The following is a 27586-nucleotide window of genomic DNA, read 5'->3' as shown; positions in this document are numbered from 1 at the left end:
TGTGTATGTTTAAAATTGTTACAGCATGATCCCAGTGAATCTAAAAAGAGCAAACATAGTTCCATTTTCAAATATCCCAAGGCGGTTAATTCGGATGCTCAAGTAACAGTGAGGTTTAACGTGGATTCTGGGGTCATGATAAAGAAGTATTTGAGTGAAAAGCAGTTAGAAATGTATAGGAAAACATGTTTTGGTCAATATTTGGATATGAAGGTTGCTAGTTTCTCTTCTGGAATAGTGCATCATGTCCTATCACGGGAGATTAAACATAAAGAAAGGAAACACAGGGAGATGTGGTTCAGGGTGAGGGGAGTTGATATGCGGTTTGGAGATTGGGAGTTTGGCTTGATAAGTGGTTTAAGGTTTGGGGTAAACATTGGGGAATTCATGGAAAGAATGTATGAATTAGAGATGCCGCATAGGTTGCGAAATAAGTACTTCAAGCAATACGAGACAATAACGACAATTAACTTCTTGGAAGTTTTGCAAAGTATACAATGGAAGAAGAAGGATGCGACTGACAGATTTAACCAAGATGCTGTGATGATTGCCATGTTGTACTTTGTGCATGGCAATGTATTGGATAATGCTAGCGAGAGGCATGCAAAGGATTGGGTTTTGGATCTTGCAGATTATCCAAGACTGTTTAATGAGTTTCCATGGGGGACGTTGGATTGGGAGGAGACATATAGGTTCTTGGACTGGGCCATTAGCAAAAGACTGAAGCAATTAGAGGCAAGTGCAGCGGGAAATAGGAATCGTGTTCCATATCAACTTATCGGATTTGCACACGTATTTCAGGTATGATTTGTGTATATATGTTTGGTGTATGAATGCGCCCGAATGCGATTACCAAATTTGCATCTGTGTCGCATTTAGTGTTGAATGCGCTCAAATGCGACATGGTTGGGTTGCTAACCTTGTCGCATTGGAGCGCATTCAAATATAATGCGACAAGATTGGGTTGTAAACCTTGTCGCATTCGAGCGCATTCAAATGGAATGCGACAGGATTGGGTTCTAACCTTGTCGCATTCGAGCGCATTCAAATGGAATGCGACAATGTTATAATTCTTATCAAGGGATACCTCTTATTTGCAGACTTGGATTCTTGAGTTGTGGAATGTGACTCATGCATATTACACAATGAGAAGTGGCAACCCACTTCCACGCTTGCTGAGATGGACCCAGAGAATAGTCCCCTCAAACAAAGCAGTCAGAGAAACGTTTTCTGTAAGTGGAATGAGATTTGTATGTTTCTCTTTATTTTGTATTTGTTTACCAATACATTGCTATTTTTTTTTGCAATGTAAGGTTGCTGATCCTCCAGACGCGCGTCTTGTGGTTGAGGATGAAGAGAAAGAGTTCGATTGGTACACGTATTTGGTGGACCATGTTGAAGGACGGGAAGCTGATATAAATGCAATATTTGCCCCAATAATGAAAGGTAAGGAGAAGGTTGAAGCTGAGGAAGAGGAAGGTGATGGGGAGGAGGAAGGTGATGAGGAGGAGGGTGATGATGAAGAGGGAGGTGATGGAGGTGATGGAGGTGATGATGAAGAGGGTGGTGAGGAAGGGGATGATGAAGTTGATAGATATATCATTGCATCACGGTCACAAACGACCGAGATAAAACAACTTCAAAAAGTTCTAACGGATGTGCTTGATAGGCATCATAGGTGGTGCAAGGGACAATTTAGCAAGGTCGACAGTAGGTTGGGCAACCTAGATGAACGGGTATCATTGATTGAGGGGGATATAAAAGAATTAAAGGCGATGGGTCAACCCAATGCTAATGTGGAGAATGAGGAGGCTGAGACCAGTAAAGTTCGGGAGGAGCCGATGGTCCAAGAGGAGCCGATGAAAGATGGAAAGGAACAAGAGGCAGCTATGGTTCAAGAGGAGCCGATGAAAGATGGAAAGGAACAAGAGGCAGCTATGGTTCAAGATGATTTGACCAAGGGCGATGAGGAGGTTGAGAATGTTATTGTCGTACTAGACGATTCTGTGCCCGAGGAAGTTGTGCAAGTAGATGAGGTTGTCCATCTTGATGATTCTGTGCCTGAGAAAGTGGCACCAAAGTTGCAGCAAGAGGTACAAGTTGGTTGAATTTATACATATCGTATCTCTGGGTCGCATTCTGTTGTGGAATGTGCTCTAATGCGACAAGATGTTGCATTGCAGCTTGTCGCATTGGAGCGCATTCATCTCCAATGCGACAAGATGTTGCATTATAGCTTGTCGCATTGGAGCACATTCATCTCCAATGCGACAAGATGTTGCATTATAGCTTGTCGCATTGGAGCGCATTCCTCTCCAATGCGACAAGATGTTGCACTATAGCTTGTCGCATTGGAGCGCATTTCTCTTCAATGCGACAAGATGTTGAATTACAGCTTCAAGGATGAATTATTCATTACCATGTTTTTCCTTTGTAGGTGGTTGCTCCAAAAGAAGATAAAGGTAGAGGGACCGGGAAAGATGAAGATAAGGAAAATACTCGAGGAGGTATAGTTCCAACCCGAGGTGGAGGCACAGTTAGAGGTAAAGGAGCAGCACGTGGAAAAGGTAAACGGGTTGCTAAGGTTAGCAAGTATTTGAATTCACCGTGGACCGATCCATTAAAGTACACCGATCCAGTAGCATTATATGGTGGCCAAATCAAGTCCGGATTTGAGGAAAGACCAACTATTTGTGATGTTGATGATCAGCGCCACCGAATAGATGCATGTTTGATAGAGGAGCTAGAAGCGTGGATCAACGGGCCTGAATCAACTGCGGGAATACGTTTGAAAGGTTTAGAAATGTACAGTTTAGATGCAAAATTTTTCAATACACTTCGGGATGTGGGGACGTATATCTGGAATGAGGTAACATTAATCAATCCAATATATCCTATTCATTTGTAATTATGTGACTTTTACTGTATTAAATGTTTACATAATCTTGTTGTAGCATATCAATGGTTGGCTGTATTTACTGAGACGACAATCAGTATAAACTGATGTGGCTGCAGAATGGACTATTGTTGATACTGACTTTGTTGGATGTATGTGCTAAGCCATGTTTGTGAGGGGGTTCAATGAACCAGGGTGGGATAGTGAAGACTATTTCGTACGAAGAGTAAAAGGTGATGCAGATAATTTTGTACGCCCTTGGCACACAGTGAAGAGAGTGTTTATTCCGATAAATTACAAGCAAGAGCACTGGATCCTAGGAGTGTTAGAGTTGCGGTCTATGCACTTATATATATATATATGACAGTCTTGTATCAAACATGTCGGAGCAACCTTTGGATGCGGTCCTCCAAACACCCTTGCAAGTCATTGTTAGAGTAATGGAATTGAGTGACTATTTCGTAGATGGACGGGAAAATGTGCGACGGATGATCACTTGGAGTAGAGTTCCAGGGGTGCCACAACAAATGTCCGGCTCAAATGACTGTGGCGTTTGGACTTGCATAAACGCACAATTCTTAAGTGGATTACATGATCTCCCGCATGACGACTCTTATGTATATCCATACAATTCTACGGATGGCACTTTCTTTCGTTTACGACTTACGGTTGAGTTGTTTCATGGACGTTTGTTAGACTTCAAATGATATTGTAATCTGATTCATGATCTTGTTATATATGTAATATTTATGTAATATTTGTTATAAACCTTATCGCATTTGAATGGAATGCGCTCAAATGCGACACGAAGTATTCACACAAGGAATTTGCTGAACCGCATTTGAGCGCATTCAACACTCAAATGCGACTAGGATTGTTGTAAACCTTGTCGCATTTGAATGGAATGCGCTCAAATGCGACACGAAGTATTCACACAAGGAATTTGTTGAACCGCATTTGAGCGCATTCAACACACAAATGCGACTAGGATTGTTGTAAACCTTGTCGCATTTGAATGGAATGCGCTCAAATGGGACATGAAGTATTCACACAAGCTAAAGTATTGTCGCGTAAAATACAAGATAAATTTGTTTATCCCCAATAGAATCATACAGTATTAAAACAAGCACATGCTAAAGACAAATGATATTAATCAACTCGATCATAAATGCTTCGAGGTAGTAGTGTTAGAACAACTTGCTGAACTTGAGATTACACTAGGAAGCCAAGTAGTGTTTGGAAGCATGGATGGACAATTCAAACGATTATGACCGATGCTTCCGCATCTGCTACACCTTGTGCGAATTACATCTTCACCCACGGATGGCCTTCTTTTTTGACCTTTTGGTCGACCAGCAGACCGCCCCTCCTTCTTAGGAGGAAGCACATTCATAGGATTCTCGTTCACTTTCTATTCTGATTGATGACCAAGTGGATATATCGACTCACCCCATGCCAACTTAAGTGACTCGTTGGTGTATTAGCGATGCACCCACCTATAGGCGTTATCCATCCTATGTTTGGAAGCAACTTTGCATACGTGTTCACATGGAAATTGGGCTAGTTGCCATTTCCTGCACGTACATGTTCCTGCATTTAAATCAACAAGTCGACCCTTAACCCGATCACTGATTTGAAAGGTGTGATTATCCACAGGGAAATATAAACAACGTATCGCTGCCCCTACACGCTTTATCATCTTTTCTTCCGGCTTCCTTGCCAAATAGCCCACACGTTCTTCTGCAGAAACATATTAATCTCGTAAATAATTACGTATGTATAAATAAAATAAAATAAAATAGAATACACGTTTATAACCTGCTTCTGTACGTCTCTCGTAAAACCATTTTTGTAGTGTCATGCGTATGAACTCAACCAACATTGTGATTGGTAGACGTCTAGCCTCCACCATTAACGTGTTGAATGATTCTGCGACATTCGTCGTGATAATGTTATACCGAAGACCACAGAAGAATGCACGGGACCATTTCTCTTTTCCAGCTTGCAGTAAATATTCGGCAGCACCAGAATGTAGTGAACGAAGTGTTGCAAAGGATTCCTCAAAATCAGATACCCGATAGGATTTTGCACATTTCCAAAACGCCTCATCTATCTTACGAATTCCACGAAATTTGGCCTTAACATTTTGTTACAGATGACGAGCGCACGCCCCGTGAACAGCATTAGGAAAAACCAAACTAACTGCATGTATAATGCTTTGGTTCCGATCTGATATAATGGCTAGATCTTCAACATCATTCAGACACTCTTTCAATTTATTGAAAAACTAGAGCCATGATTCATTACTTTCTTTCGGTCCAACTCCAAATGCAACAGGAAAGATCATTTTGTTCGCATCAATACCAACTACAATGTATAATATGCCGGGATATTTACCTTTTAGAAAAGTTCCATCAACGGCAATGACAGGTCGAATATGTAGTTTAAAACCTCTCAATGATGCACCCATAGCCATAAAGAAAAATCTAAATTGATCATCATCATCTGTCTCGATATGTGTCACGGTACCCGGTTTTGTACTTTTCAACATCTCACAGTAGTCCGGCAACAACATGAACGATTCCTCCGGCGAACCACTTTGTGCTTCCAATGCCTAGTGTTTTGCTCTCCAAGCTTGCATATAAGAGAGATTAACGGAAAAATCTCGTTCAAAATCGAAAACAATATCCTTTGGTCGATGCACCCGATTTTCCAAATCAAACCTGCTTCGGAGTAGTATCCCTGCAACACGTTTCCCCGCTTGCCTATGGTGCGGACATATCTGATCTCTCCCACAAGCATGCATGTCCATACCATCTATTCTTGAAAGCCTGAACAAATTGGAACCTGGAATGACGATCCCTCTAGCCCTCCATTTACATTTGCCCACATCCTTACATTTCACCTCAAACAAAGACTTGTTTGATTTGTAAACCTTCCATTCAAACGAATTTTCAATTGCATATTTTCCAAGTGAATCTTGCAATTCAACTTTGTTTGAAAATATATCATTGACCCTCAAAGTAGTACCTCTGTTTGATTGTTTAGGTGCAATCATATTCACGGACGCATCGCATGGCTTTGGACACCATCGAAACGGATCAGTCATCCTTTTCATTCTATCTTCATCGCCATCCTCATATGGGATACGTTGGACGCATTCAGATTGCTTAACTGTTTCATGAACACTTTTAAAAAGAATTTCATTCTGAGTGGTATCTTCATTCTCCACATTGTCACCATTATCGTAACAATAATCATTATCATAATGCTCATCATAATGATCATGATTATCATTCTTCATATAATCATCGATACCATTTCCACAATCGTTGTCATCCTTACCATGTATAGGAGCATCCAATTCGATGGTGGGATCATTACTTACTACTTCCGTTGGTTTACTTTGACCAACATGTCCATCCTTGTTAGGTCGCAATGCTGAAGCTTGTATTGTTCGCATGTTTAGAGTAACATACAATGGAATCAAATCGGTCGGATTCATTCGACAATACTCTATGAATCCCATGACATCTTCATCGTCATCAATATCTGCTATCCCACCACGCAGTTTATTTGGACCATATGTCGCCTGCATGGACATTTGGAGATCATACGAGGTCGAGTTAACGCGAAGTGCACCATAAACTTTCTCTTTCAACTTTTGCAAGTCAATATCTGTTGGCAAAACCAACAACTTCGCTTTACCACCCACGTATGTCATCACAGTTCCTTCTGTGGTCCACATTCCGTTCCAAGATAAAAAATACGTACACCTCTCTTTGGTTGACATACTTCTACATTTAGTAAAATGGACACCTGGTCAAAACATAATAAAGCCAATTCATATGTAAATGATGCTCAAATGCGACATGATACACCAAAATGCGACTCAAATGCGACAAGCTATACCAAAATGTGACCGCCAAATGCGACATGTTACATCAAATGCGACCGCCAAATGCGACCGCAAATGCGACATGGATATGAATGCGAAAAGCTATATGTTAGTCCTTGTCGCATTTGATTCTCTGTGTCGCATTTGAGCACCAGAATGCGACACATCGGGAGACAATGGCGGAATCGGAAAATGTCAAGATTCAAGCAAATGTATTCGAATACCAACTGTGTATTTCTAGTAATGTAAATGAAAAATGAATGAATGATACTTACATGAATTTGAATGGGGTATGGATGTTTAGATCTTGGGTTAAGTTGATGAATTTTGCTGTCAGAATGTGAAAGTAAATGAAAGGGAAAGAGGAGATGGTTGTTATATGAGAACAATGGTAGTTTTGTCCAAAATGAGTTTATTTGTCTAATTTGGTAAAATGGAAGGAAGGTGGGTTAGATATGTAAAGTGGGGTCCTTCATTGGGTTAGATTAGTAATTATCCATTTTCTAATACTATGATCATTAAATCTTATTAAAATGACAGTTAACAGCCTCAAAATTAAAATGTTCAAGAATTAATTAAAGTTGTTTAACACAACATTTACCATGAAACTGTATTTTTATTTTTCAAAATCATCATTTTTTAAGTTTATCTCCTAACCAAACAACCTTAAAATGAATATTTTGAAGAATTAAAGTTTTTTAGAATATTATCAAGTTTTGATTTTTTTCAGATCGTCAATGGCCATTTTGAGATGTTGATTTAAGTTTAGGGTTAATTACATATAGATGTCATGTGGTTTTACCGATTTGTAGATGAGTACCTGTGGTATTTATTTTTTTTGCAAACGCAACTCTGTTGTTTACAAAATTTTGCAAACGTAACCTTGTGGTTTGTAAAATTTTACATTTTGATTCACTTTGCCAGAAACCTCGAAATGAAATTTTTCAAGAGTTAAATGTGATATTTTAAGTAACTTTAATTCTTCAACTTTTTAGGTTTGAGGTTATTTAGGTGGTGTTTTTGGTGGGGGAGAAAGTTCATATTTAGAGAAGGAAAACTCCAAAAATGATGATTTTGAAAAATAAAAAACATGGTTCCATAGTAAACATGATGCCAAACAACTTTAATTCTTGAAAATTTTCATTTTGAGGTCGTTGTTAACCAAATTTAACAAAGTAAACAAAACATACAAAATTTTACAATTATAGGACTGTGTTTGCAAAAAAAAAAAAAAAAACATAGATACCAATTTATAAACCGGCAATATCACGACATATGTATATATATTTAACTCTTAAATTTATTGTTCATAATGTTAAAATGTAAAGTTAAAGGCTTTTATATTATGTTTTAAATTTAATAGTCATACCATGAAAAATGGTTTCAATGGCCATGAATATAAATTATCTCCATTTTCTTTTACAAAATTATCGTTTTTTTAATTTATTATCATGTAAAATATATAAATTATAGAAATAATTTTTTTTAACAAATTGTGGTTTGAAGGATGAGTCTATGTGCTTTTTTTAAACACTTTAAAACCTTATAAATTGTGTATATTCTTGAATAAATTATAATATTATTATTTTGATTTTTTACCATTAGATGATGAAGTGTAAAATTTATCTAATAATAAAAACGCATAAAATAAAACTTATTTTATCAAAAACAAAGTAAACATAACCTCTAATATATATATATATATATATATATATATATATATATATATATATATATATATATTGACGTGATTTTTTTCAAACAATAAAAACGCATAAAATAAAACTTCTCCATCTCCTTCTACATTTAATAAAACTTCTCCATCTCTTTTAATAAATTTGATTCGGGGTTTTTTTGGGTCTGTGGTGGGGTGCCAGCATAGTTGGGATGTCCGCCGCTTACCCTTCCTCGCTAACCAATCTTTAATCAAAAAAAAAAATTGTAATACTAATGCTTATATGACATTAAAATTAATACTTTACTATAGATAACCTTAGCAAGCTTGCTAAATTAGTAGAAGATAGAGAGAGTTTCATAAATAAAATAATGAATGTGGATATCATTTTTCTAAAAGAAAATTAAATTTATTAATAATAATATTATATATTAATTTAATTTCACATATTGAAAGTTGGTCAATTATAAAATAATTACAGGATGTGACATTGAAATTCTATAATTTATCAACTCTGTCAAGATGTGACATTGAAATTCTATAATTTATCAACTCTGTCAATATATGCTTTAGGCTTCATGTAATGTGTTGGGAGGAGGAATTGCATCATCACTTTTCTTTTCTTTTTGTTTCTCAATTATATTTTATTTATGTCTCTTTGTTCTTGTACGGCATATTTTCTTTAATAAAATACGATGACCTAATATAATAGGGATATATGAACCTAGCTTTAAAAAAGTTTCAGTTGTAAAGAGTAACTTATATTACTTCCTCCGTTCCATTATATAGTCGTTTTAGAACGGGAATTTTTTCCAAAATATAAATCGTATAGGTTTTCTAAAAACTTTTAGTTTGGTTTTTTGGTCCAAACATTAAATATTTTATCTTGATATATGTGTTTTTTAACATTCCAATGTTTATTTACATAAGAGAGAATTGTTTTTCAAGTTGACCAATAAAAATTTATTAATTTGATTCAATATTAATTATATTTATTAATTTGTGTGAAAATCTCTAGAGTGACTTATATTATGGGACCGGTGTAGTAATTTATTTAACATGATATATCATCAAACTTATTTTCATTCATTGACGATATTTCAAATTTGTTCAAAGTGATATAGATTTCAATTTTTTTAAATTCAATATTAATCATCTCACATTAAAAATTCAAAAAAAAAAATCAAGAAACTAACAGATAGTTTATAATTTTAGAGAGCCAATCAAGACTAAGTTCAACGAGCTTTAATGTATTAAACGAAAAATGATATATAAATATAAAATAGAGCGGTGCAGCTTAGAATTGTATAAGTGGCTTATTGGGTAAATTGTACTCATTGTCACTGAAATGTAGGATTGGTTTTCCACATGTTACTAAGCTTCATTTTGTTTCAATAAAATCATTTAATTATACCTTTTATTTTAATTAAGTCGTTCTAACTAATTCAGAAGGAAAAAATCGTTAGAATAATGACGTGATAGTTAATTGTAAAGAATTTACTTTTATATATAATATGAGAGACACGTGACAACTAATTCTTTTTAACTATCATATCGTATGTAAAAATTGGTCATTTTCAATGTGAATACAATGTTGTTTTTCTTTTAAAAAAAAGATAAACTAAGAAATTAATGAGTGAATACTGCAAATGTAGTATACTTGAACATATATATTGTAGATTATAGAAGCTATTCTTAGTAAGTTTTTAGTTCAATTAATTCTTTAGATGTGGTATCAGAACCTCTTAGACTAAATGATCGATGGTTCAAATCCTGATAACCGGTAGAATTAAAAACACATGGAAAAGTGACTCTATGTTGTGCACACGAGGCATTCACGTGAGGGAGTGTGTTAAACATTAATATAAAAGCTATTTTTGACTTTAACTATAGATAGCAAACGAATATAAACACGCCTACATGACATTAACAAAGCTCGGACCACCACACGGGAAAGAGAGCACGTGGAGTCATCACAATGAATATGCTCTGTATGACCCGATTTTAGGATCTTGGCTCGGGAAGTCTCTAAAGACCCCGTCAAGGATCCACCCCTTACAGCAATCACGTCCAATCCCATAAATCATGGACCTAGTGGGTTTAAGGGATATTGAGCTCCAATATATAGGCGCAATATCCCTATCAACATATGACACGTGGCACATTCCGCTTCTAAGCTTATAACCGTATTCTATACAACTCGACGACTCTATAAATAAAGTAAGACACTGCTCAAGACCCTCTCATGATCCCAGCCTGATCACAGTATAAAACTTAGCTTTTATTTCAATTGGTTACTTGATATATATATTAGAGAAGATTAATGTCTATTTATAGACTTACATGATTACATCGATAAAAAAAAAAAAGATAATAATTCAAATTTAAACATCTCGATAAACATAATTTACATCAAATTTAAATATCTCAATAAACATAATTTACCTCAAACACAACCAGATTTTGCTCCACAGACGACTGAGGAAAAGATAATAACCATGCCTCCATCGTCTATTCAGAACCAAAGAACACAAAATGCTCCAAAATCCCACAATGAACCCAGCCGCCAAGCTCACATACAACCCCCAATCCACTTCGTCTTCTTCTTCATCATCACCTTCTTTTTCTTTTTCATTTTCTTTTCCATTTTCACCATTTGGTGCAGTAGAATTCTCTGTGAGAGGAGCTCCCCAGAGTCCTTCATTACCGACGAAGCTTGAAGACGGAAAGCTCTGCAACTGAGTTCCCAGAGGAATCTTTCCACTCAAATTGTTGTAAGACAAGTTCAACATGCTCAAAAACGTCAAACCTGTCATGCTCTCAGGGATTCTTCCATTTAAGTCATTCCAAGAAACATCCAAAGCTTCTAAGTTTCTCATAACACCTATATTCTCAGGAACTTTTCCTGATAGAATATTGTTTGATAAATTCAGAGACTGCAATGCTATCAATTGTGTAATTTCTTCAGGTATCTCACCAGATAAATGATTGCTAGATAAGTCCATAATTTTCACATACTTGAGGATCTTGTCATATTCAACTATTTTCCCTTTCAGCAAGAGAATTGATTCATCCCACTGAATGTGTCCATCACCAATGTAATAGAAGAATTCCGGGACTTGAGAATCCGTTGTAGCCATGAATTTAAAATTCTTAATACAACTCGGGATGATACCTGTTAAGTTATTGTGAGCAAGGTCTAGAATCTGCAGAGATCCCAAATGGCAGATTTCCTCAGGTATGTGGCCATGAAAGTTATTGCCACGAAGACTCAGAATCGACATATAATAGGCGAACCGGACACCCAACCATGTTGGAATTTGGCCTGTCAACTTATTTTCTCCGAGGTCAAGTGTGATTAAGAGTTCACAATTACCAAGAGACAATGGCAATTCACCTGAGAGACTATTGTCACGAAGATGCAAATACATAAGTTGTGATAAAGTCCCAATTGATTCAGGAATATTGCCACTAAGATTGTTACTGCTTAATCTTATGAGGTTCAAAGATGTCCAACTTGACCAACAATCTGATATTTCTCCTGTCAAAAGATTATTGTCAAGATTAAGAATTTGGGTTCCCTTCTCTTCATCCATCTTGTAACATAAGAAGTTCGATATAGAACCCGAAAACGAGTTCTTGGAAACATCAAACACCCTCACATCAGTTGAAATAAAAGGTAATGAGCCTTCAAATTGATTTGAGCTCAAGTCTATCTCTGAGAGAGGAAGAGCAATATTTGGAATATCAGGAATCGCTCCGCGGATTTGGTTGTGGGAGAGATTTAAATGCAGAAATTGTGAAGAGTTCCAAAACCAATTCGGAATAGTACTTGAAATTCTTGAGTTTGACAAATCTAGATGATATAGATGTTTTAACAAATGAAGCCAAGCTGGAAATTGTGCACCAATATCCCAACTTCTTAATCTTAAGACTCGAAGAGAACGAAAAGGCGGAATCCAATCGAAACCAACTTCCAAACTCAACTGATTCATGGAACCATCAAACTTTCTTAACTTTGTGAGATTTGCAAAATGCATTTCAGAAACTTTTCCCTGTAACAAGTTGTTAGAAATGTTAATATTCTCCAATTCTGAAAGCCCTCCAAGCCATGAAGGAATACTTCCTCCCAATTTGTTATTGTCAAGGGAAAGAATTCTCAAGCGCATCATTTCTGCTGACACCAATGTTGGAATCTGACCAGAAATGAAATTATTCGACAGACTAAGATAGATCAAGTTCTTAAAATTGCCAAGTTGATCACTGAGTTCTCCAGATAATTGACAATCATGTAAATCCAAAGACTCGAGCACATTTGAAGAACAACCTGATAGGATGTCAAGGATTTCATCGATTTCTTGGCCTAACTTGGTTCTTGAAAAAGATAGAGACCTCAAGTTACAAAGATTATTCTTCAATGATTTAGGAATTCCTCCCTCAAATTCTAAATTGGAACTCAGGTCAAGATCAGTGAGAGAGGTCAAGTTTTGGATGGCATTGGAGATTTTACCTCCCAATAAATTCAACCGAAGGTTGAGAATCTCAAGATGCCTAAAATTATACAACCAGTCAGGTATTGAGGAATTGAAAAAATTTGCAGATAGATCGAGTTCCTTAACTGAAGAAAGTTGTTGAAGTTGATTAGGAATTGGACCTCTAAACCAATTTCTTTGTAAATCAAGAATCAAAAGGGATGAAAAGTTAAGATTTACCAGAGGAGGAATTTGGAGAAGATGGCAAGAGGATGTCACATACAATAGGAAGAAGAAGGACTAAAATGGTTATTAACCAGTTAGCTAGGTCCTTTATGCTTTTTAGTGGCCTAGGTTGTGTTGTTCTCCTGCTGTGAGTTTGTTATGCATTTTAGATGATTGCTTTTGCTATTTTGGATGTATTCATAAAAGTAAGGCCAGCTGTCATACCAGCTGTCCCCTCATCATTGTACTACACTGCTTTATATGGGTCATGCCTTTTGAGAGGCAAGACATCAATGAAGAATATTATTCCTAATTCCTTCTACTTTCTCTCTTATTCTGTATTCTCTCTTTCTCTCTTCTCCTTCTCTCTTTCTAAATTCTAAACTGATTCTCTACATCAGAACCATTAGTCCTGACATTGGTATCAGAGATACTCGTTTCTCCGGCCAACTTGTATGGTAAACGCTAAAACCAGAGCAGCAAAACAAGTTCAAGCAGCCATGGAAGCTTTAGAACTCCAGTTGAAGGAGCTCACTACCCAGTTTCATAACAGATCAGAAGCCACACCAGAAAAGTTAGAAAAAATGGAGGCTCATTTTGAAGCCATTCAAACAGCTCAACAAAAGAGGATTGAATCTATTCTTTTAGAGCAAAACCAACTAAGGAAAGATCAGATCGATTCTCAACAATCTCTTGAAGATTTAGTTCATAAATCCATCACCACCCTTGCCAAACTCATTCAACCACAAACTGAATCCAATCTCTCACCTCTCAAAACACCCAACCTAAACATTGACCCAAATAAGGGAATTCTGGGCAGTTTCCCTGCTTCCTCTTCAGGAGAATCTAATATTGCCAAACCTCAAACTCCAATTCCTACTCTTAACAAACTACTACCTAAATGTGAGTTACCTTCATTTGATGGTACAGAAGTGGAAAACTGGGTGAGCAAGTGCTCTAAATATTTTCAACTTTTTGAAGTTGATAATTCAAAGAAGGTAGCCCTGACTGGGCTGTATCTTCAGGGAAAGGCTGAGAAGTGGTATAAGAACTGGATTCCCAGTCATCCACATGCTACTTGGGAAGAATTTGTTGAGGAGATCGAAAAGCGATTTCAGGAAACAAAAGTGGAGGATATAGTAGAATTACTATACCAGCTTAAGCAGACTTCAACTGTGGTGGAGTATCAAGATCAGTTTGAATCCCTCAAACTAAGAATGGAGAAGGTCCACCCCACTACAACGGAATCCTTCTTTGTTTCTAGTTTTATCACTGGCCTGAAACCTGAGATTAAATCTGCAGTCAGATCTAAGGAGCCTGCTGATATTTTCACAGCTATCAAACAAGCCAAGTATGAGGAGATTCATCTCCAAAATATTATGGAAGCAGTTAAACCTAAACCTACCTATCGTTCGCCTAATCCAATTAAACCCTGGACTGCAAATCCATATTCCAGACCCACACCTACAACCCCAATCACCACCACTACACATGGGTATAAATTACCTGAACCAAAAACTGCTGTTTCCACTTCTAATCATGCCCTGAAACGTATCCCTGGTGCTTGTTGGACTTGTGGTGACAAGTTTTTCCCAGGTCATCGTTGCACTAATAAGAAGTTGAATCTTCTTCAAGCAGTTGTTGAAGAAGCTGATGAGGATGAGGAGATACAGGAGGAGAACAGTACAGAAGTGGATGCTGAACCTGAAAAGGTAGAGCAAATCTCCCTGTCCATTCATGCTTTAGATGGAGGCAAGAATGATAACACCTTAAGACTTAAGGGCATTTTACACAAGAAACCTATCATGATATTGATAGACAGTGGTAGTACACACAGTTTCGTAGATCAGAAACTGGCTCAGGAATTGAAGCTGCCCTTGATTCAGGTGAAACCTGCAGCAGTATCCGTGGCTGATGGCAGACAATTGCTTGTCCAGACAAAATGTAATGACTGCCAATGGTCCATGAACCACAACAGGTTTTCTTTTACCCTTAGAGTCTTAGCTCTTGGTGATTATGATATAATTCTTGGTTCTGACCGGATGCGTGCTCATTCTCCTGTGACTTTTGATTTTGAGAAAAATAAGCTAATCATTTATAAGGAACAAAAGGCTATAGAATTGCAGGGCATCTTAGCTTCTCATTCCCTTAAACCTATGTCATTAAAGGCCATGAATAAACTAGTAACTAAGGGATGGAAGGGAGTTACATCAAGCTTATTTCTCTTATCTCTCACAGAAATTGAACCTAATCAAGTATCCTCACAACAACCCAAACCTTCAGAATCCTTACCAATTACACCTCCTGCTTTCACTCCCCTGGTTCACCACTACAATCACCTATTTCAAACACCATCTACATTACCTCCATCTAGATCACATGATCATGCTATCACTCTAAAAAATGCCACAGATCCCATCAATGTGAGACCCTATCGGTATTCTCATCATCAAAAGAATGAAATTGAACGGTTGGTGGAAGAGATGTTAAACAGTGGTGTTATCCAAGCTAGTCAAAGCCCCTATTCCTCCCCTGTTTTGCTAGTAAAAAAGAAAGAAGGAAGCTGGAGATTCTGTGTAGATTACAGAGAACTTAATAAAGCCACTATCAAGAATAAATTTCCTATTCCTGTAATCCAGGAGTTAATAGATGAACTAAAGGGAGCTACAATCTTTACTAAATTGGATCTCAGGGCAGGGTATCATCAGATAAAGATGAAGGTGGAAGATGTTCATAAAACTGCATTTCGTACGCATTCAGGGCATTATGAATTTTTGGTCATGCCCTTTGGCCTGACTAATGCACCAGCCACATTTCAATCCCTCATGAATACTTTATTCCAACCGTATTTACGCAAATTTGTATTAGTTTTCTTTGATGATATACTAATCTATAGTGCCAATGCAGAGGAACATCTTTTACATCTTGAGATTGTGTTTCAGTTAATGCTTGATCAACAGTTGTATGCTAAGGCATCCAAATGTGATATAGCTGTTCCTCAAGTAGCCTATCTGGGCCATGTATTGTCTCAAGAAGGAGTAGCAACAGATCCAGCTAAAATATCTGCTATGCTGGATTGGCCTTTACCAGTAACACTTAAAGGATTGCGAGGATTCTTGGGCTTAACAGGCTACTACAGGCGTTTTATCAAGGGATATGGCTCTATTAGCAAACCCTTAACTGATCTCTTAAAGAAAAATCAGTTCAGTTGGACATCAGCAGCTACTGAGGGATTCCTAGCACTTAAGAAGTTGATGACTCAAGCTCCAGTTTTGGCCCTTCCTAACTTCAGCTTACCTTTTGTTCTAGAGTGTGATGCTAGTGGAACAGGAATAGGAGCTGTCCTGATGCAACAAGGCAAACCTATCTGCTTCCTTTCTAAGGCTTTAAGTCCACGCAACCAACAATTGTCAGCTTATGAGCGGGAATTATTGGCTATACTTCATGCTTGCACCACATGGCGCCATTACCTAGAGAATTCTCCATTTGTGATCAAAACCGATCATGAAAGTATCAAGCATCTGCTTGAACAGAAACTCCATACATACTTACAACATAAAGGGGTCTCCAAGTTGCTAGGATTGGAGTACACCATCCAATATAAAAAGGGAGTTGACAACAGGGTTGCTGATGCCCTTTCTCGACAACAAGAAGATTCTGCCCACTTATTGGCTCTTTCTATGGTTATTCCTACTTGGTTAGAGGAAATACATTCTTCTTATCAAGGTGATTCTATTGCTTCTACCCTCCTGCAACAGCTCACTATTCAACCTAATAGTGATCCTAAGTATTCATTACAGAATGGAATTCTCAGATTCAAGACTCGAATCTACATTGGCAGTTCTACAGGGTTGCGACAGCAAGTTCTGCAAGCTTGCCACAACTCTTCATTTGGGGGACATTCAGGCATTAAGGGCACATTAGTTCGGTTGCAGCAGAATTTCTATTGGCCTCGTCTTCACAAGGATGTTATTTCTTGGGTGGCTAATTGTGACATTTGTCAAAGGTGCAAGGCTGACCATGTAGCCTACCCTGGTCTCTTACAGCCACTTCCTATACCTCAAGCTGCTTGGCAAGACATTGCCATGGACTTTATTGAAAAGTTGCCTAAATCTAAAGGGTATGACACCATACTGGTGATTGTTGACAGATATTCTAAAGGTGGTCATTTTATTCCCTTATCACATCCCTTCAATGCTGCTACTGTGGCTCAGGTATTCTTGGACCAAGTGTTTAAATTACATGGCATGCCTCGCTCTATCGTTTCTGACAGGGATAAAAATTTTACTGGTACTTTTTGGAAAGAGTTTATGAAGCTCTTAGGGACCACTCTACATTATTCTAGTGCCTATCATCCTCAGACGGATGGCCAATCTGAGCGATTGAACCAGTGCCTTGAGAACTATTTGCGTTGTATGTGTTTCCTTACTCCAAAAAAATGGGCCAATTGGTTAAGTCTTGCAGAGTATTGGTACAATACTAGTTACCATAGCTCTTTAAAAATGAGCCCCTTTCAAGCTCTCTATGGAATTGTTCCACAGCTTCCAGTCCTTCCTATTACTACATCTCCTGTTGCAGCAGTGGAAGATCTCTTACAGGCCAGGGATAAAATGAGTTCTCTTCTTCGAGAATGCTTAGCTAAGGCACAGAATCGAATGAAACAACAAGCAGATAAGAAGAGGTCAGACAGAGAATTTAAAGTGGGGGATATGGTGTTTCTTAAACTTCAACCCTACAGGCAATCTACTGTCATCTCTCGCAACTCTCTCAAGCTTACTGCTAAATACTTTGGGCCCTATCCTATTCTAGAGAGGATTGGCAAGGTTGCATATAAGCTTGCTTTGCCAGAAGGTAGCAGAATCCACCCTGTATTCCATGTCTCTCTCCTTAAGAAGCAACTCAGTCCTGCTACACCAGTGTTGACTACTTTGCCTCCTCCATTCAATGATGAATGGGAGTTGACCCCTCTAAAAGTGATCAACACAAGGAATGTTATTCGTGGGGACACTTCTGTGTATCAACTACTCATTTTCTGGAATGGACTGTCCGCTGTGGATGCTACTTGGGAAGATGCTGCTACTATTCGCCAGCAATTTCCAGCCTTTTATCATTCTTGGGGACAAGAATGTGCTAAAGGGGAGGAATTGTCACATACAATAGGAAGAAGAAGGACTAAAATGGTTATTAACCAGTTAGCTAGGTCCTTTATGCTTTTTAGTGGCCTAGGTTGTGTTGTTCTCCTGCTGTGAGTTTGTTATGCATTTTAGATGATTGTTTTTGCTATTTTGGATGTATTCATAAAAGTAAGGCCAGCTGTCATACCAGCTCTCCCCTCATCATTGTACTACACTGCTTTATATGGGTCATGCCTTTTGAGAGGCAAGACATCAATGAAGAATATTATTCCTAATTCCTTCTACTTTCTCTCTTATTCTGTATTCTCTCTTTCTCTCTTCTCCTTCTCTCTTTCTAAATTCTAAACTGATTCTCTACATCAGAACCATTAGTCCTGACAGAGGACAAGTGAAGTTCGACAAGAGATGGAAGTTTGTTAACATTTTCGAGCCAATCCAAGGAAAGGCTAAGATTAACATGACTCAGATCAAGAAATTCAAGCATAGAAAGACCAGAAACCCAATCCAAACTATCAGCATATGTATCAGTACTCTCCAGATTAAGGTACTGTAAATTAGAAAGCTTTCCAAGTTCATGAGGAATCATTCCACGAAAAGATGACTGAGAGAAATTAAGGAATTTTAAACTTTTTAAAGAGCCAAGAAAACTTGGAATTGGGTTTGCTCCAAAATAATTGTTGCTTAAATCCAAGTACCTGAGATCCTTCAAATCAAGCAAAGATGAATTGATCTCCCCACGAAATGTTGAAGAAATATTTCGAAGATGGAGCTCAAAAACATGGCCAGTTAGGTTGCTGCAGACAATGCCATACCATTTACAGCAATCAGTATTAGCAGCCCAAGATTGGAGCCGATTCGAATCGTCATTGAGCCCATTCTTGAACTGCAACAGAGCCTTTCTCTCGCCTGGAATGCAGGCAGAATTCAAATCAAAACTAATGATTGTAATGAACAAGAGAAACAAAGGAGTTATGTGAACTATACTAGCCATTGATTTCAGATTATCAACTATAACTCTGACATTAAGTTTAGCCAGTGGAATGTTATATATATGTTAAGCATTCTGCTTCAAAGTCTTAAACTTTTAATTGCAGGGAAATAAAGAAGAAGTTGTTGAGTGGAAATCCATCAAGTCAACTCTTGACTCAATTAAGTAAGCTCTGACCAAGTCATGCCTTAAACTTTGGGGCATGACAACTTCTTCTTTTATGGAAAACTATTGTTTTTGTCCCCAATTTGTTTAATTTTCAATTTTTAGCTATAGAACTTTATTTTGGCAAAATTACTACCCGAACTTTAATTTTTAGTAAGTTTTTCCTGATAAATTATTTTGAGAGATATGAATTGAACTCTTATTATGTATTAAACTCTTATCCTCTCAAAATAAGGTCAAAAAATAAAGAAATTAACGTGATGTTTTATCCTTCATCCCCTCCATTTGAATGAAAACCTAAAACTCAAAATCCCCAAACTAAATATACAGTTCTACATCTTAGCTTTCCTGTCAATGAAACATTTCAGAAAATGATCTAAAAAATTGGATTGATAAATGCTTTCAATCAAAGTAGTACCTTGAAGGCTTGAATGCTCCATTTTAGGGAGATAGAAGAAAGGATCATAACCAGTTGTCAAAGTCCACTAAGCAACCAGTTGCATGCTCACCGTTCACCGATTTCTGCAATAAACCCTCTGAAAATCTTCGATCCAAGTTCCTTCACGCTTTCAAGTCGCCGTTCACCGATTCCGAAATTCTGTTTTAGGTTCTGGTAGATTGAAGCTGTAATAAGGACCAATGAAAAGACCAAAAATGTAGACAGGGGTCAATTTTTTGAGCCAAATCGAGGCGAACTGTATAAATTTGAACGAAATTGAAGTGAAATCAAACAAAAATCAAGTGAACTAAGCAACCAGTTGCATGCTCACCGTTCACCGATTTCTGCAATAAGCCCTCTGAAAATCATCGATCCAAGTTCCTTCACGCTTTCAAGTCGCCGTTCACCGATTTCGAAATTCTGTTTTAGGTTCTGGTAGATTGAAGCTGTAATAAGGATCAATGAAACGACCAAAAATGTAGACAGGGGTCAATTTTTTGAACCAAATCGAGGCGAACTGTATAAATTTGAACGAAATTGAAGTGAAATCAAACAAAAATCAAGTGAAGTCGGCGTGAATTTGGGGATGAAGGATACAGATCAGGTGAAATCGACATGAATTAGGAGCACTGGAATAGCAATTTGGACATTGATTTGGAGTTTTTTTTGCGTTTTCATTGAGATATTCGGAATGGAGGGGTTGAATCACATTAATTTTGTGTGTGCATTACTATTTACAGCCCCCAGATTATTTATCGTAGTCCCATTTGAATAATTTTATCCTCTTCATAGAAAAATTTGATAATTGAAAATTTGGATTTTTGGGAGAATCGAACAAATTTTCGCCCAGGTGGATGCCCATCCACCAAGCCATTGGCTGGGTGGATTTCGACATTCGTCTAGTATAGTTGTGAAAGGCGCTTGCTTGGATCGCCTGACGCGAGATGCGACCCAAGCGATCGCAGCCCCGTCTTCTTTAACAAAAGGCGGGCGAAATACTTCAGGCGGCCACCTCTTGGCCGCAGGCGAGAGGCGGCCGCCTTATGTATGCAGAGGGAATTTTTAATTAGTTATGGACCAAAAAAAATTAAGTAAATGGGGGTTTAGAAAGAAATTTTTAATTTAATAGGGGCCAAAAGTGATATTTAGTTTTCATAAAACAAAGAGATGCGACCCAAGCGATCGCAGCCCCGTCTTCTTTAACAAAAGGCGGGCGAAATGCTTCAGGCGGCCACCTCTTGGCCGCAGGCGAGAGGCGGCCGCCTTATGTATGCAGAGGGAATTTTTAATTAGTTATGGACCCAAAAAAATTAAGTAAATGGAGGTTTAGAAAGAAATTTTTAATTTAATAGGGGCCAAAAGTGATATTTAGTTTTCATAAAACAAAGAGATTACAGATAAAACAAAGAGATTACAGATTCTACGTCACAATTAGAAGAGAATTGAGAAAAAAAAAAGTTGTTCGTTCTTTTTCCAGTCTGCTCGACACACTCTCAACTTCATCTTCGATTTCAACCATCTCAGTCAGCCAACAATGAGAGAGATGTACTTTTCATCTTCATCTCTTCTTTTCTTCTTCCTTTATCTTTTTTTTTATTGATTTCTTACTTCTCTTCTCTTTGTTTCTTCATTTTCTTACTTTCTAAATATTATGCTGTCCAATTTTTTCTTTTTATGATCTCTTCTCTTATTAGAGTGGAAGAAGATGCCTATAGAATTAAGGCAAAAGGTAAAAGTGTTGTGTTTATTACTAGGCCTATAAAAACATATGTGAGAGGAGTCACATCTCGGGCAAGAAAAGTCAATCCTCTTTTAGTTAATAGAGACGAGGAGGAAGAAAATTATGATGAGGAGAAGGATGAGGATAAGATGAAGATGAAGAATACAATGATGAAGAAGAGGAAAACATCGATGATGAGATGAAGTTTGATGATGAGGATTTGAATTAATTATGGTGTTCATTTGATATGTTATAAGGAATTAGGTTTTATTTTAGAATTAAATGTTATTATTGGGAGTTTTTGTGGGTGTGTTTTACAACTTTAGACTTAAATTAGTAGATTTGAGTTATTAATATTAATGATTTTATTTTTGGTGTTTTCTAATTCTTTTGTCGCCTCACGTGTTAAAGACGGTCGTCTCGCCTCTTGCATCGCCTCAAGGCGGTATTTTTCCCTTAGCGTCTCGGCTCGCCTTTCGCCTTTCGCAACTATGCCGCCTATAATTTTACCCATTCAAAATCGACAAATTTTTGGTGACGAAAAATGTTAAATCGTTCATTTTTCTGACGAAAAATGCAAAATCGTTACAAAAAAGATACATTATTTTCATGATTTCTTTGATAAAAAATGTAAACTTTAATGTTTCCGAATCGTAATCATCCATTTTCGAGGTTCTCGGATTGTCACACAGCAATTATTTTCATAATTTCAATAATTATTGTTTGGTTTTGTGATTTTAGAGAGAGAATTTTCAGTTTTTTATCAAAACAAAATTATGAAAATGGTTAAAAAGACGAAACGGAGGCGATAACTAGTAAAAAGGAGGTGGTATTTAACACTTTTGATGACATGAAAAGACACTTGGAAGGGAGAAACTTAATTTTTTTTATTTATTTTTTATTTTTTTGAAGAAAAACAGAAAACTTAAGAGTATAAAGGTATTTTAGTTTTTTTTTTAAAACCTAAACTCTTCTAATCTTGTTGTTCTAAAATAAAAAAAAAACACAGAATATGAGAAAAATATAAAAAAAAATACCAAAAAAGGGAAAAACACATAATAAAGGAAAAATATAGAATATGGAAAAATGCATCAAATCAGAAAAACAGTAAAAACAAAAAAAAAAACCCGCAAAAGATGAGAAAAACACGAAAAGATAAGAAAAATGAAAAAAAAAACACGAAATAGAGGGAAAACGCAGAAAACGGAAAAAACGAAACGTGGAATACGAGAAAATGGAAAAATAGTAAAACGATCAAAATGAAGAATATGGAAAACATGCATCAAACAGTAATATTCCGGATTTTCCAAATTTTCGCGTTTTCCCTGTATTCTTCATTTTTCACGTTTTTTTTCTATATTTTGCGTTTTTTTCCGTATTCTTTATTTTTCCTCTATTCTTCATTTTTTTCTTGTATTTTGTGTTCTTTTTCTATTCTGTATTTTTTATTTTTTCGTATATTTTCGATGTTTTCCTGTGTTATGTGTTTTTCAATGTTTTTTTTTTGCATTTTTATTGGTTTCTGCGTTTTTATTGTTTTCTTTGTTTTTCCCGTGTTCTCCATTTTCCACAGTTATTCATGTTTTCTTGTATTCTACATTTTCCCGTATTCTGTGTTCTTCTTGTATTATTCATTTTCTTGTATGTATTCTCCTTTTCCGAATTTTTCCATTATTCTGAGTTTTTCCCGTATTTGTTGTTTTCCATGTTTTTCCAGCATGTAGTTTCCTTGTAATATGTGTTTTTCTTATATTCTGCATTTTTACACATTCAATGTTTTTCATGTTTTCTGTTTTTTTTTTCATTTTTCGCGTTTTCTCACTTTCTCTTTTTACCGTATTCTGCATTTTCCTATATAATGTATATTTCATGTATGTATTTTATGTTTTTCATGTATTCTATGTTTTTCTCGTATTCTCATTTTTTTTTTTTTTTGCGTTTTCTACAGCTTTCACATTTTCTGTTATTTCTCGTTTTTTCGGTTTTCTACATGTTAGGCAGGGGCGAAGACAGGGAGGGGCCTGGGGTGCCCGGGCCCCTCCGGCCGCCGGAACCACCCTGAGTAGGGGTGGTTTCCGTCTCCCCTGTCTCCATTGTTTAAGGTTGGGGGTGCTGAATTAGCACCCCCAGACTTGAGGCGCCCAGCTTTGGGCTGCCTCGAGTCATCCGTATTTGAGCGGTTCGGCTTGGTGTTAAATTGGCCCCCCAACCGAACAGTTCTGTATTCGCCACTGATGTTAGGGTGCTAAACATCACAGTTGACAAGATTGGTGTTGCCAGCCAGAAAAGCGATGATGGGCAAGGAAGATGATTTAGAGATGGCGCCCTCCAGTTGCCAACTTGGTTTAAATCAACTTGGTTAAAATCAATTGTGATGCATTGGTAATCGAAGTGCTTTAAAATCGTATGAAACCATGAAGGGTTAATAATGACATCAGAGGGAGGCACATTAGGAACGTCTCTACCCATCCTTCACATTGAAATTCAAGCAATTCTCTGCAGTTCGCAATGTCAACAATATGCAAGGTTAACTTTGTTATTATCGCCATAGACTCACTAGAAGCAGCTAAGCTAATTGAAAATAATTTCGACATTCCAAACTGGTTGGGTCTTCTTGTAAGCAACATTCTAGACTTGAGCAAATGTTTCTCTTCTTTTATGATCGTTCATTAAGATAGACAAGCAAATATTCCAGCAAACTTAGCCACGAGGGCATTGACCCTATCTCATTCAGAAGTTCTCTCTTTCTTCTATTTCCTGTTGTATTCAGACTAATGTTAGTTTTCTAATACAAGTGTGTTTTTATAAAAAAAAAATAAAAATAATAATAAGAGTAACATTTTGATTTAGGCCTAATGCTTCTCCAGCCCCCTTAACTTGTCCAAATTGATCACTTTACCCCCTCAACTCATCGAATGTCCTATTTACCCCCTTAACTCCATAAAAGTGGTATTTCTCACCCCCTCAACTTGTCCATTTATCCCTCCAACTCATAGAATGTTCTATTTACCCCCCTTAACTCCATAAAAGTGGTATTTTTCACCCCCTTACAATTCGTTATCGAAGCCTAAATTGATAACTTTTTTTAAACGTCAAACCTATATTTATGCTATTTTGTAAGTGGAACCTAAATTGATACTTCCCCAAAAATCATAGGCCTATTTTAGTACATTAACTTGTTTATATTAATGTTCTTTTTATTTGTATTTTTTATTCGTTCTTTCTCTTTTCAACTTTTTTGACTATTATAAATGGATAAGAAATACCATTTTTATAGAGTTAAGAGGGTAAATAGGATATTCGATGAGTTGAGAATGGGTAAAATGACAAATTTGGACAAGTTAAGGGGGTGAGAAATACCATTTTTATGGAGTTAAGGGGGTAAATAGGACATTCGATGAGTTGGAGGGGTAAAATGACCAATTTGGACAAGTTAAGGGGGCTGGAGAAGTATTAAGCCTTTGATTTATGTAGACCTGCAAAGCCAGACAAAAATCATTACTCTTCAACAATGGAAATATAAAATAGGTTTGTCCATCCTTTTCCAGAAATGGATGAGCTGGATCGCTCAAGTTGCCAGCTGATTGTCACGTCCCAACACCTTTGTTATGTGACATGCCAACGTATGAATGCTTGTCCATGGCGAAAATGTTGTGACATGACAGCCAGCCAATAACCTGGGAATATAAAATAATGAGGGAAAACATTAAAGCTTGAGAAAATTACTGTTACAAATTGAAATTATATGGTAATTATATTACAGTTAAGAAAAATGGAGGATCATAGGTTTCATCCATCATATCTCTCCACCCCTCCCAAAATACGGTGAACTGCCGTCCAAAAGAAACTTACAAAAAAAAGGGGATCACCATCACAAACAAGCAGATAAAATCTCCATGGAAATAAATCTATTTACGATAGTTAATTCAGATAAAAACATGACTTCAAGATTCTGTATGATAAGAAGCCTTCTTACCAACAGCATAAGAGCAAATGCATTACATATATCTATAAAGCAACTATTCACAAACTTGATCCAAGCTAGTGAAAGAAAGTATCTTTGTCACCTAATTGTTTCTTTGGCTTAGAATCCGCAAAATGGAGAGGAATAGGTTAAGAATGTCCAGGTAGAGTGCAGCAGAGGCCAATATATACTCATCATAAGTGAAGCGCTTGATCAGGTTGTCCGTGTCATAAATGATGTACCCACTGAATACTAAAGCACTAATGCCACCGTAGATGGCAGTAGAAGTTGAGCCAAGAGGGAAGAACATCTGCAATGTTAAAACATATATTAGGAAATAAGGGTCATAAGTTCACAAATTGTTTTCACCAACTAGATGATATTTGGGCTTTGATGACTCCAACAGACGAAGACAAATGCTAACCTGCATAAAACTGGTCAGGATGAGAATGATGAGGCTCGTGAATAAAATTGGTCCCAGGAAGCTGAAGTCTTTCCCTTTCTTAGAAGCCCAGAAAGTGTATGCAGTTAGCGAGCAAACCACAGCTGAGGTAAGAACAAGCGCTTCAAGCACAATTTTCCCTGAAAACATCAGGAGAGCAAGAACAATAAAACAATAATTCAACATTAAAATGGAAAATAGTAAATGTTCATGAAATTGCCAAAATTCAACCCATCTCAGAATTCCAAAGGACAGGACGGGAAGGATACTAACCATCTGTATTAGCACAGCTTACTCCCACCAAAAAGCTCAGCGAGATAGTGAAGAGACCAAGGATAACCAGGTTTACAGGATGCTTCTGGTGATAGACGTGTAATGGCCACAGCACTGCAATTTTTTGAGTTGGTAGTTTAGATGACTAGACAATAAATTCAGCAAGATTAAGCAGCACAAATAAACCATTTCAATTCTCAAAAAAGCTCGAGGCTTACTATTGTAAGCTATCACAAGGAAAGGAAATACACATTAACTGAAAGTTTAACCCGAAAGTTACATGAATAGCAGAAATGAACAAATTTGAGCAATAGATAGCCAAGAAGACAACTAATTCTACTATCCATTCAAATAAACACGGATAAATAAATATAAACGCCCAAATTTGAATCATCTTTGCAACCCTAACCAGCATAACTCCCCGAAAAGGCAGGCATGGCCTCAAAAATTCAAGAATCAGAGCATCATCAAACAAATTCCACATAAAATCCAAGAGATCGAAAACATCGCATCAATTAGCATGAGATCGAACGCTAAACAAAATCAAATACAAATAACGGAAAAAAAAAATGGAGATCTGAACAATTAAGACTTACAAATGAAGGGAACGATGCAGAGGAACAAAAGAAGGCCAGGACTCTCGGCGAGGAGATTGTTGATAGGAGTATAGAGGACGGTAACAGCAGACACGATAGTGGTGAGGACCAATTGAACAGAGAGAATGCCATAGACTTTGCGGATCAAGCCCCAACGGAGTTGATTCTCCCCGAGACTCAAACCAGGGTACAAAGTCTCTCCATTTCCGGCCTCGAGATCGACCTCCTTGTCCTTGGTACTCACGCTCGTGAATCCGTACATCTCTTCGTTCTCTCAGGAAATTGAAAATCGATGACTTGAGAGAGGAAGATGAGATGAAATGCAATACCTAGAAAATATATCCGCCTTTCTATAATACGTGAGGCACAAAGACGACTTCTTCAATTTTAGACTTTTGTTTGACGCTTAATCTCACTGGCCTGTATCATTAACCGCGTCACAGACGAATAAAACCTTTACACCTAAGTGGAATCCATAGCAGCACCAAATGGCGGCTAAAATTATAACTTGCTACCAACTTGTAATTTTTCAAGTCACCAATCAATTTTTCTTCATTTACAATTCAAAAATTTAACATTTAAATAAAAAATGCTGTAAAAAAACATTTAAATAAAAAATAACAATTTCACCAAAAAAATAATAATCAATTTTAAGGTCTACATTCTATAAAATAAATATACTTTAGTTTTTTTTGAAA

At 37.0% G+C, this 27586-nt stretch overlaps 2 protein-coding genes across 2 annotated transcripts; both read right to left on the bottom strand.

Moving 5' to 3' along the window:
* Positions 1–10735: 10735 nt before the first annotated feature.
* Positions 10736–19329, bottom strand: LOC136219844 (receptor-like protein EIX2). The gene is made up of 2 exons (XM_066007401.1): positions 18688–19329; positions 10736–13215 (listed from the first exon to the last, which is right to left on the bottom strand). Exons 1-2 carry the CDS (start codon positions 19290–19292, stop codon positions 10911–10913), a joined length of 2910 nt encoding a protein of 969 aa, XP_065863473.1. The 5' UTR covers positions 19293–19329; the 3' UTR covers positions 10736–10910.
* A 6164-nt stretch (positions 19330–25493) lies between these two features.
* On the bottom strand, positions 25494–27233 carry LOC136219842 (BI1-like protein). The gene is made up of 4 exons (XM_066007400.1): positions 26889–27233; positions 26293–26406; positions 26002–26159; positions 25494–25887 (listed from the first exon to the last, which is right to left on the bottom strand). The coding sequence occupies exons 1-4, from the start codon at positions 27148–27150 to the stop codon at positions 25681–25683; spliced, it is 741 nt and encodes a 246-aa protein (XP_065863472.1). The 5' UTR covers positions 27151–27233; the 3' UTR covers positions 25494–25680.
* Positions 27234–27586: the final 353 nt, after the last annotated feature.

This window comes from Euphorbia lathyris, chromosome 2, assembly GCF_963576675.1.
Source record: "Euphorbia lathyris chromosome 2, ddEupLath1.1, whole genome shotgun sequence".
In the NCBI taxonomy this organism is placed as follows: Eukaryota; Viridiplantae; Streptophyta; class Magnoliopsida; order Malpighiales; family Euphorbiaceae; genus Euphorbia; species Euphorbia lathyris.
Note: the sequence above shows the minus strand (reverse complement) of the source record. Positions and strands in the feature narration are given on the sequence as shown.

Excerpts from the sequence above, each read along its gene's own strand:
- LOC136219844 (XM_066007401.1), bottom strand. The coding sequence starts at position 19,292 with ATGGCTAGTATAGTTCACATAACTCCTTTGTTTCTCTTGTTCATTACA. Across the intron at positions 13,216-18,687 it reads TCTCTTGTCGAACTTCACTT|ATCCTCTTGCCATCTTCTCC; the intron begins GTCCTCTGTCAG and ends ATTGTATGTGAC.
- LOC136219842 (XM_066007400.1), bottom strand. The coding sequence starts at position 27,150 with ATGTACGGATTCACGAGCGTGAGTACCAAGGACAAGGAGGTCGATCTC. Across the intron at positions 26,407-26,888 it reads CTGCATCGTTCCCTTCATTT|TGCTGTGGCCATTACACGTC; the intron begins GTAAGTCTTAAT and ends AAAAAATTGCAG. Across the intron at positions 26,160-26,292 it reads AAGCTGTGCTAATACAGATG|GGAAAATTGTGCTTGAAGCG; the intron begins GTTAGTATCCTT and ends TGATGTTTTCAG.